This window comes from Neoarius graeffei, chromosome 3 (genome assembly GCF_027579695.1).
Source record: "Neoarius graeffei isolate fNeoGra1 chromosome 3, fNeoGra1.pri, whole genome shotgun sequence".
In the NCBI taxonomy this organism is placed as follows: domain Eukaryota; kingdom Metazoa; phylum Chordata; class Actinopteri; order Siluriformes; family Ariidae; genus Neoarius; species Neoarius graeffei.
The window spans coordinates 88,144,464-88,156,795 of NC_083571.1; the positions used below are offsets into that span (position 1 = coordinate 88,144,464).

General features: G+C 41.4%; 1 protein-coding gene across 1 annotated transcript in view; it reads left to right on the forward strand.

Moving 5' to 3' along the window:
- Positions 1–12,332, forward strand: part of adcy1a (adenylate cyclase 1a) — a 112,330-nt gene that overhangs the window by 16,985 nt on the left and 83,013 nt on the right. The window contains exon 2 of the mRNA XM_060917612.1: positions 6,519–6,668. Within this exon, the coding sequence (XP_060773595.1) occupies positions 6,519–6,668 (150 nt within the window). The remainder of the gene's footprint in view (positions 1–6,518; positions 6,669–12,332) is intronic.

The window sequence follows — 12,332 nt, forward strand, 5'->3', positions numbered from 1 at the left end:
ACATTTGTTTAAATGTTTTATTAATGTGCATTGTCCCTGGTAACTAAACCTTTAAATAAATAAATAAAAGTGAGAAACTTGCATTTAATAATACTTATTATGATATGATAATTTTAACAATATATTTTTCCAACTCAACTGACATTCAGCTCCACATTGATTGTCTAAAACAACTGCCATTTATTGATTTAATTTAATGTCATTTTATATATATATATATATATATATATATATATATATATATATATATATATATATATATATATACACACAGACAGACAGTGGTGCTTGAAAGCTTGTGAACCCTTTAGAATTTTCTATATTTCTGCATAAATATGACCTAAAACAACATCAGATTTTCACACGAGTCCTAAAAGTAGATAAAGAGAACCCAGTTAAACAAATGAGACAAAAATATTATACTTGGCCATTTATTTATTGAGGAAAATGATCCAATATTACATATCTGTGAGTGGCAAAAGTATGTGAACCTTTGCTTTCAGTATCTGGTGTGACCCCCTTGTGCAGCAATAACTGCAACTAAACATTTCCGGTAACTGTTGATCAGTCCTGCACACCGGCTTGGAGGAATTTTAGCCCATTCCTCCGTACAGAACAGCTTCAACTCTGGGATGTTGGTGGGTTTCCTCACATCAACTGCTCGCTTCAGGTCCTTCCACAACATTTCGATTGGATTACGGTCAGGACTTTGACTTGGCCATTCCAAAACATTAACTTTATTCTTCTTTAACCATTCTTTGGTAGAATGACTTGTGTGCTTAGGGTCATTGTCTTGCTGCATGACCCACGTTCTGTTGAGATTCAGTTCATGGACAGATGTCCTGATATTTTCCTTTAGAATTTGCTGGTATAATTCAGAATTAATTGTTCCATCAATGATGGCAAGCCGTCCTGGCCCAGATGCATCAAAACAGGCCCAAACCATGATACTACCACCACCATGTTTCACAGATGGGATAAGGTTCTTATGCTGGAATGCAGTGTTTTCCTTTCTCATTTCCACTTTGACTGTCACACTCACTTCTTAATTTTGTACTAAACCCCAGTCGCCTTCATTATGCTTTCTTTTTTAATCTGAAAAGTGGTCTCTTATGTAATATCCTGCTCCGATACAACCTTTTTTTTTCTGTAACATTTAATTTTGTGCTGGAAAACAAACATTTGGAACTCTAGATGTTTTTGTACTGACTCGAAAATGTAGAAGTCATAAAATAGAAATCTATAACAAAGTTTGGATGAAAAAAATAGGGTGCCTAAGACTTTTGCACAGGACTGCACATATAAACAAAATCATAATCAAAAGGATAAAACTATCTAAACTGAAACTTTTTTCATAGGTTATCGATTGACGTTATTTAGAAATCCCAACCATCCAGCAGTCTTTCAGCGTTTTATAATATTCTTTATTTTATTAAAATCAAAGGCAACCAATACAGATTATTAGATATGTCGTCCTTAGTTGCTATTGTGATCTCTATATTAATTGAGTTGGAACAATGTTAACCTGAGTACCCTGCACAGACAGGCTATATCAGAGGAACAAAGTTTATGATGTAAAATGAGGAATCACTACACCAGCTGAGTAATCATCACCATCATCCACATCCATTACATTAAATTACGGGCATTTAGCAGACACTCTTATCCAGAGCGATGTACAACGAGTGCAAAAGTCAGGTACAGGAAGTGCTGAACTTCTCAACAAGAAAGTTCTCGTGCCAACTGAACAAGTGACAGAATAATACCTTGTGTAATATTGCACTGAAGTACCAACACTCAGCAAACAGCCAAGGAAACAAACCAACCATACAAACGAGCTGACAAACTATATAAAGAGCTGATAACGTAATGTAATGATATTGTTTGATTCATATTTTTCTCATTATGTAGTTCATTCATTGAAATCATTCAAGTCTGGTTTTGAATAGATAGCTTTCCTTTGTTATGTCTATCTATTTGGCTCTTTTTTCCTCCTCTTTTACCATCTAGTGCTGATATTGTGTCATGTCTGACTTAATTTTTTAGATATATCTTCTCATTCTCATCTCATTATCTCTAGCCGCTTTATCCTGTTCTACAGGGTCGCAGGCAAGCTGGAGCCTATCCCAGCTGACTACGGGCGAAAGGCGGGGTACACCCTGGACAAGTCGCCAGGTCATCACAGGGCTGACACATAGACACAAACAACCATTCACACTCACATTCACACCTACGGTCAATTTAGAGTCACCAGTTAACCTAACCTGCATGTCTTTGGACTGTGGGGGAAACCGGAGCACCCGGAGGAAACCCACACGGACACGGGGAGAACATGCAAACTCCGTACAGAAAGGCTCTCGCCGGCCACGGGGCTCGAACCCAGAATCTTCTTGCTGTGAGGCGACAGCGCTAACCACTACACCACCATGCCGCCTAGATATATCTTATATTTGTTCATCAACATGTGCATTGATTCATGCCAGTGCAATTTTTTAAAAATATTTGCTGTTATTATGGTGTATTGTGGTGTATTTTTGACAGTGTAATCTTTGTATTACCGTGTTTTAGCATGGAGGGGTTAGCTGGCAATTGGGAAGTAAGTCCTGTTCCTTTCTCCTGCCACATTTTGTTTCTTTATAATCAGTAACTTTTTTGATTTGTGAGAATGTGGCAAACTCCATCCATCCATCCATCCATCCATCCATCCATCCATCCATCCATCCATCCATCCATCCATCATCTGTAGCCGCTTATCCTGTTCTACAGGGTCGCAGGCAAGCTGGAGCCTATCCCAGCTGACTATGGGCGGGAGGCAGGGTATGCCCTGGACAAGTCACCAGGTCATCACAGGGCTGACACAGAGACAAACAACCATTCACTCTCACATTCACACCTACAGTCAATTTAGAGCCACCAATTAGCCTAACCTGCATGTCTTTGGACTGTGGGGGAAACTGGAGCACCCGGAGGAAACCCACGCAGACACGGGGAGAACATGCAAACTCCACACAGAAAGGCCCTCGCCGGCCACGGGGCTTGAACCCGGACCTTCTTGCTGTGAGGTGACAGCGCTAACCACTACACCACCATGCCGTGTGGCGAACTCAGGAAACTAAAATAAACTAAACTACAACATAGAGAAAAATAAAACCCCAACAGCTAACACTAAGTCATCATGACTAGGCTAGACAGTATACAACCTGGGTTGGTCAAGACACATTGGGTTTACACATTGACACAAGACACGGGATTACACATTGAGCAGGGAAGCAGGGGAGAGGTGTAGCCTGAAGTGGTGGGTCTTCTGTCTGCACTTGAAGATGATCAGGGAGTCTGCAGTTCTGACCTCAATGGGACGGTCATTCCACCAACGGGGAACCAGGACAGACAGCAGTCTTGAGTGGGCTGGGCAAGAGCAGAGAGGAGGAGGGGCCAGGCGACTAGCAACGTAGGGATCTGGTAGTGGATCTGGTAGTGGATCTGGTAGTGGATCACCTGGGTGGTGAGTAGGGTCGAATCAGTCTGGAGATATGCTGTAACTAACCCCTTAACTGCCTGGTAAACTAGCACCAACATCTGGCTCTCTATTCTTATTACCTAACATAAATGTCAGTTAAGGCATTTAACTTGACTGGTTACTGTTCACGCTTAGAATGACCATTTTTTTACAGCCTCATTTGTTAAACTGGCTCCTTATTTACTGAACGTGATCTCTACAGAAAGCCAAGGCAAGGTTAGCAGCATTTTTATGTTGTTAAAGATGTTAAGGTTATTAAGTAAAAGTAAAGTTTTCAGAATATATTTAGTGGTAGCATCTGGTGGACTTTCCCAGGCTGACACACATATGACGTCGAGCTTATTGTTAATAATGGCATTATTAAAGCACCACGCTTCATACAGATACAGGCAAACAGTCGTTTATCTCACAAAACTACACTTTACAATTCCGCCCTGAAAATCCACAACACTACAAAATGAAAACCTGTTATGAGAGACTGTCAAGGTATTGCAAAGGATGTATTGAAAAAAAAACAATGCCATGAGTTTATGATGTTATGACATTTGTAAGCTGTTTTTGTGTCATCTTAAAATGATGCTGACCTTAATGAGGGCATGGAGTAATCCAGACCCTGTTGAAATTCCAGCCTGATTAGCAGGATGGTCCACACTGACATGGTTGATTGCTCTAGTCTTCATAAACTATCAGTATAGAGGCTTTGCACCGTCATATGACCTCCATAGCAACGGTAACTACGCCACCATGACAGGGGGCACGCTTGTAGTGCTTCATTCAGATGAGTTAGTTGTTATTGATCAGTATGGGAAGGTTTTGCTGCATTTTTGGATGTGTAAATCATTTTGAACGAAATAAAGACATCAGATTTTTAATTTACCAAAAGTAATTCATCATCAGGGGGAAAAAACTAGAGACATTTTTAAACGTAGAAGGGAAAAATGGTTTGCAAACATATAAAGTGCAGCAAGGTGCTCATTCTTATACAGTGAAGTGAACATGAGCATAAAGCTATGGACATACTACAGCTCACGATGCTTTGCGATGGGTTATCGATGAAAATGAGGTGTTTTGGTGACAATGCATGGCGATATACAGGCGTCGTAAAAGTTGTGTTCACACAGCAGGCAAACACTTGACCGTCATGCCTTCACACGCTGGAGTGGCCACGATCGCTCACAGGACCCAGCCATTATGGGAAACACCTGATGGTGATTTGAGCGCAATCAGCACGCACATATAAGGACACAGAGGCTTTGTGAAGTATTACCATTATCACTGTCATGTTTGTTTCTAGCCATGTTTATGACTCTGCTTTCGGTTTCATTTGTGTTTTTGTAAATATCATGCCTGCTAATAAACACAACACTTTTCCTGCACATAGATCTGTCTACTGCTGCATACCTGACAGAATACTTTGCAAAGTCTCTGTGAAAAGAGTGTCCTTATATGTGCGTGCTCATTGTGCTCAAATCAGCATCAGGTGTTTCCCATAATGACTGGGTCCCAAGTGCATGCACAATGCGCTCTGAAGGATCCCCGAATGTAAATGCACTTTTTAAGTCTCAGTGAACGTTAGGCTGTGCCGAGCCGCTGTGTTGACGTTCATGTCCACTTCATTGTATAAGAATGAGCACCGCGCTGCAGTTGTGAAATAATTTTTTTTTTATTCTTACCTTTGTGGAAATGAAGTGAGCATACCATCGGGTTTTTGACCTCTCTGTTTGACACAGAGTCCCGCTGAATGTTTTTCCCCCATTTTCCCCTTCTACGTTTAGAAATCTCTCTATTTTTTTCCCCTGATGATGAATTACTTTTGGTAAATTAAAAAATCTGATGTCTTTGTTTCATTCAAAACGATTTGCACATCCAAAATGCAGCAAAACCTTCCCATACTGATCAATAACCACTAACTCGTCTGAATGAAGCACTACAAGCGTGCCCAGTGTCATGGCGGCGTAGTTACCATTGCTATGGTGGTCACGTGATGGTGCAAAGCCTCTATCGGCCTCAAACCCCCTGGACAAGTCTAATGCCTGGAGAGGTTTGGACACACCCTTCATGATCATAAAAATGGCAAGGGGATGAGGAAGAGGCGTGAGTAGAAGAGGAAGTAGATAAATGACTAAACACATTTCAGGTAAAGTGAGATGTTTCAAATTAAAAAGGGCAGTGAGTGAGAAACGTAGGAATAATTCAAGGAATAAATATTTATTTTTCATGTATATTATTGACTGTGGGGCGGCACGGTGATGTAGTGGTTAGCACTGTCGCCTCACACAAGAAGAAGGTCCTGGGTTTGATCCCAGCGGCCGGCAAGGGCCTTTGTGTGTGGAGTTTGCATGCTCTCCGCGTGGGTTTCCTCTGGGTGCTCCGGTTTCCCCCACAGTCCAAAGGCATGCAGATTAGGCTAATTGGTGACTCTAAATTGACCGTAGGTGTGAATGTGAGTGCGAATGGTTGTCTGTGTCTATGTGTCAGCCCTGTGATGACCTGGTGACTTGTCCAGGGTGTACCCCGCCTTTCGCCCGTAGTCAGCTGGGATAGCCTCCAGCTTGCCTGCGACCCTGTAGAACAGGATAAGCAGCTACAGATAATGGATGGATGGATGGATGGATTATTGACTGTTTTAAAAACAGAAGTATTTAACTCACCATATAACACTGATTGTGTTCATGACTTTTCTCTTTTAGACAATTCCATAGAAAGGTCGATAAGATTAAGTTGGAAAACAATGGAACATATACGTGTATAATAATGTATATTTTCTTTTTTTAAAATAGTGTGCGAAACTCCTTACCCTTTTAACATCACCAAAGCAACTTGAAGCAATGCCCTAAGAAGCTATTGAGTATGTGAGTTTATGTTATGCTACTGTATATGCTATTGTATGAGCTCAGGTTAGTGTTTGTGCAGAGTTTCAAATGCTCTTCCTGTGTCCATGTGGGTTTCCTCAGGGATTTCTGGTTTCCTTCCACTTCCCATTTCCTTTGTGTGTTTGTAGCTGGTGGCAAACGCAGTGCTGCTGATTGGTGTGAACCTGTCGGGGGTATTTGTTCGAGTCCATACCGAGCGTGCCCAGAGGAAGGCCTTTCTGCAAGCTAGGAGCTGCATCCAGGAACGCCTGCAGCTGGAGGACGAAAATGAAAAACAGGTCTCAAACACACCACACACAGAAATAGCAGCATGGGGTCACACCTCTGAATTCATAGCAGTGTGTGTTCAGGTTGTTTTACTATTTTTTTTGTGAGCCCCGTTTACTGATAATTACTGATGCAGTTAATTAATGGTATAATTAATTAGTTGATGCGACACCGAAATCTAGCTGTAACCTTATCTCAGTAACTGAAGAAAACCTTTTGACTCTATCTATCTATCTATCTATCTATCTATCTATCTATCTATCTATCTATCTATCTATCTATCGCGCCTTCCACAATTATTGGCACCCCTTGTTAAGATATGTTCTTAGGCTTCTAATAAATTCATTTTTTTTAAAATAAGATAGGACAACAGTGCAAAAAAAGAGAAAAATCCAACCTTTAATTCAAGTGCATTTATTCAGTGGGAAAAAAATCCCACATTAAGAAATAATTATTTTACATGAAATCATGTGTGCCACAATTATTGGCACCCCTGATGTTAATACTTTGTACAACTCCCTTTTGCCAACAAGACAGCACTTAATATTCTCCTATAACATTTCATAAGATGGGAGAATACAGAGAGAGGGATATTCGACCATTCCTCTTTGCACAATCTCTCTAAATCATCCAGAGTCCTGGGTCCTCTCCTATGCACTCTCCTCTTCAGCTCACCCCACAGGTTTTCAATTGGGTTGAGGTCTGGGGACTGAGATGGCCATGGGAGGAGCTTGATTTTGTGGCTGGTGAACCATTTTTATGTAGATTTTGCCACATGTTTAGGGTCATTATCTTGCTGAAAGACCCAGTGACAACCCATCTTCAGCTTTCAGGCAGAGGCCACCAGATTTTGATTTAAAATGTCCTGGTATTTCAAAGAGTTCATGATGCCATGCACCCTAACACGGTTCCCGGGGCCTTCGGAAGAGAAACAAGACCACAGCATCACCGATCCTCCCCCATACTTCACAGTGGGCGTGAGGTGCTTTTCCGCATACTCATCTTTTGTGATGTATTAGAGTGTTTGTTGCCAAAAAGCTCTATCTTGGTCTCATCTGACCAAAGCACACGGTCCCAGCTGAAGTCCCAGTACCGCTTAGCGAACTCCAGACGTTTATGTTTATGCTTGTAAGTGAGAAAAGGCTTTTTCCGTGCATGCCTCCCAAACAGCTTGTTGGCATGTAGATAGCGCCTGATGGTTGTTATGGAGACTTTGTGACCCCAAGATGCTACTCTTTGATGCAATTCTCCAACAGTGAGCTTTGGAGAACTTTTTACTTCTCTTACCATCCTCCTCACTGTGCATGGTGGCAAGATAAACTTACATCCTCATCCAGGCTTGTTTGCCACTGTTCCAGTTGTTTTAAACTTCTTGATGATTCCTCTGACTGTAGATATGGGCAGGTGTAGGCGAGCGGCTATTTTCTTGTAGCCATTGCCTGACTTATGAAGGTTGACACACATCTGCCTCACTTGAATGGTGTGTTCTCTTGTCTTTCCCATGTTGAAGAGTGGATAAGAGAAATAGGCCTCTGTGTCACATCATGTTTATACCCCAGGGAAACAGGATGTGATGAATTACTAATTAAAGGTTCCTAGATACTCTGATCAACTTTATAAACTACAGTAGAAATGACAGAAATGCTTCAATTACATTTATCTCATCTCATCTCATTATCTCTAGCCGCTTTATCCTGTTCTACAGGGTCGCAGGCAAGCTGGAGCCTATCCCAGCTGACTATGGGCGAGAGGCGGGGTACACCCTGGACAAGTCGCCAGGTCATCACAGGGCTGACACATAGACACAGATAACCATTCACACTCACATTCACACCTATGGTCAATTTAGAGTCACCAGTTAACCTAACCTGCATGTCTTTGGACTGTGGGGGAAACCGGAGCACCCGGAGGAAACCCACGCGGACACGGGGAGAACATGCAAACTCCGCACAGAAAGGCCCTCGCCGGCCACGGGGCTCGAACCCGGACCTTCTTGCTGTGAGGCGACAGCACTAACCACTACACCACCGTGCCGCCCCACAGGTGATTTTTTGAAAAATAATTATTTCTTAGTGAGGGATTTTTTTTTAAATTCACTTGAGTTAAGGGTTACATTTTTCTACAATTTTCAGTGTGAGATTATACTTCTGCAATAAAAATTGAATTTATTTTAAGGCTTTTAACACATCTTAACCAGGGTGCCAATAATTGTGGAGGGCGCGCTATCTATCTATCTATCTATCTATCTATCTATCTATCTATCTATCTATCTATCTATCTATAGTTGTTTTCAAAATGGAGATCGGATAAAATGGTCAAAATTGTCAGATATTCCAGAACTTGTGGGGGACATTTGGTCTCCATCAAAATGAAACACACACACACACACACACACGAAATCAAATAACCATGTAGCTCATTTTCTGTTTTAAAAAAGTCGCAAATTTGACAGCTAATTACTTGCCAGATTGCCTTTATTCCTCCCTGACTACGTTAAAGGTCAACTTTTATCTGCAAACACACACACACACACACACACACACACACACACGCACACACACACACACACACACACACACTCAAACACACACACACACACACACACTCAACACACACACACACACACACACACACACACACACACACACACACACACACACACACACACACACACCTATCTTTGTGGGGACACTCATTAACATAACGCATTCCCTGGCCCTTTATCCTAACCTTAACCATCACACCTAAATACCTTACCCCTGCCCTTACCCTGACCCGAACCTAAACCTCATTCTAACCTGAACCCTACCCTCAAATAGTCTTTTGAAGATGTGAGGACCAGCCAAGAAGTTTGATATTATATTATGATAAACTACATAGTCTAGGCAAATGAAACTGAACAAGCTAAATGTTGAGCAATATAAGATTTATTCCTCAAAATTTGAATGAGGATTTCAAAGATATGTGGATTCCATGAATGAGTTCACAAATTTTCAATATGCACGCCGCCTGAGACACACACACACAGCCTTCCTCTTTGAACTTTTTGTGCCGTGTCCAAATCTGCATTGCAGTTGGTGCGTTTTTAGAGAATTCTCTCATAAATGCACGCTGCACAGTCTTGTTCGACTGTGTTCGAGCGTCCTCTAACACACAAAACGCCTTTTCTTTTCCAGTGAATAGCATTTCCATATCCAAAAAGATAAAAACAAAAAACATTACACATAAAATTTTGACCTGTTTCCATACATGCTGTTAAAATTTGAGGTCAATCGAAGGAGAATTGGCAAAGTTATTAAATTGTGAAATAATATCAAACTTTTTGAAATGCCCTGTATGTCTTCTGGTCCTCAAGCTGTACAAGCACACACACACACACACACACACACACACACACACACACACACACACACACACACAGGATGTTGGGTGGAAGTGTAATGTGCTCACCGAATTAGAATTCAGATCATACAGACCAGAGGCCTAATGGGGAAATAGACACGGTGGATGTAAAATTCAAACAGCTTGCAAAGCTACAAGGGCAACAAACAAATTCTTCAGAATATATAAATATCTGCACATGCAGTATTTTCCAGTACCGTTGTGAATGCTGAGTGAACAGCTCACACATTTAACTCGAGGATTTTCATAAAACATAGCTCCCGCACATACCAGTTCGTCAGTGCCTTGTTGGGTACAGAAGTAAATGATCACAGACTGATTTGTTAATTAACTAGAATGAGGCAAGAAATGAAGAGACGGTATACATGTTCTTCTGAACTCCACTAGAGATAACACTTTCTTCTTGTTACTTAGCGACTGAAATTGGTTATAATTGTTTGCAAATGACTCATCCACCTCCTACCTAACAAACTCCCCAAATAGAAGGTAACACCACCCACTCTGTACATTAACACGCACAACGCACGCACGCACACACACACTAAATATCTTTATGGTTATATGGTAAGACACACTCAACTCCGTAACATGAATATAAAATTGTCAGTAGAGTCAGTAAGCAAGTCAAGTCAATTTTATTTTTCATTTGCATGGTTGGTCAAGACAGATGTACATTGAAATTCTTATGGTGAAGCCCGACGTAAATTGTGTACATGCAACGGAATCTACACTCACCATCCACTTTATTAGGAACACCTGTACACCTGCTCATTCATGCAGGTATCTAATCAGCCAATCATGTAGCAGAAGCCCAATGGTTAAAATCACGCAGATACAAATCAAGAGCTTCAGTTAATGTTCACTTCAAACATCAGAATGGGAAAATTGTGATCTCAAAGTGTGACTTTCACTGTGGTATGGGTGTTGGTGCCAGATGGACTGGTTTGAGTATTTCAGAAACTGCTGATCTCCTGGGGTTTTCACACACAACAGTCTTGAGAGTTTACCCAGAATGGTGCAAAGAACAAAAAACATTGAGTGAGCGACAGTTCTGTGGGTGGAAACGAAGGCCTTGTTGACAAGAGAGGTCAGAGGAAAATGGCCAGATTGGTTCCAGCTGCCAGGAAGGATATAGCAACTCATGAACTCACCAGCCACTTTAATAGGAACTTGTTCTTGATTCTAAGGCTACATCCACATGACAACGGCAATGAGATTTTATTAAAAAAAATATCGTGTCCACATGGGCAACGGATCAGTAAAATATCAGGTACATATGGCAACGCAACGCTTGCTGAAAACGATGCAATACACATGCCACACCTCTATGTGCGCTGTAAGACGGTCCCATCGGAGACACCAGAACAATAGAAGAAGTAGGACGCATGCGCATAAACCCCTTCTTCTACCCGGCGTGAAGTACTCACAGGAACAAACACACAACAACAAGAAGAAGATGGCTGCGACTACGCGAGGAAATCGTGCCTTCTGTGTGTACAAATTAGTTTTATTAGTGTGCATAGTTTTATATAACTTAATTTTCTTATTGTATGTGAACATTTTGAAAAGCATTTTTATATAATTTATATAACTTTTTATATTGTGTGTGAACATTTTGAAAAGCAGTCTTATCCAATAAAAAAAAGAAATTCAAGAAATGGTTCAGTTACTTGTTTATTTAAAAGAAAAGCTGTATACAAAAGTGAATGCAATGCAGTGGTTCATACAAAACAGCGAGAGTGCTGCTTGTTCTAGTCATGTGGTTGTGATGTCATCGTAAACAAATCCATTCTACTCATCCAGACGACTTCGCAACGGCGCCGTTGCCAGATTTTTCCACTCTGGAACCCGTTCTCAAAAAATATCGTTTTGGTGCACCCAAAACGCCGGTGCCATGTGGACACCAGGCCGAAACGATAAACAATTTTATCAGATTCACCTGAATCCGTTGCCGTGTGGACAACCTCTAAGATTCCTGTTCTTGGCTGGCAGGAGTGGAACCGAATGTGGTCTTCTGCAGTTGCATGCTGAGAAGCTTTTCTGCTCACCACGGGTATAAAGAGTTGCGATGAGTTGCTATATCCTTCCTGGCAGCTCAAACCAATCTGGGCATTTACCTCTGACCTCTTAGAAGAAGAAGAAGGAAGAAACCGTTATTTGGCACATGCACACTTCAAGCACAGTGAAATTCATCCTCTGCATTTAACCCATCTGAAGCAGTGAACACACGCACACACACCCAGAGCAGTGGAGAGCCACACTACAGCGCCCCG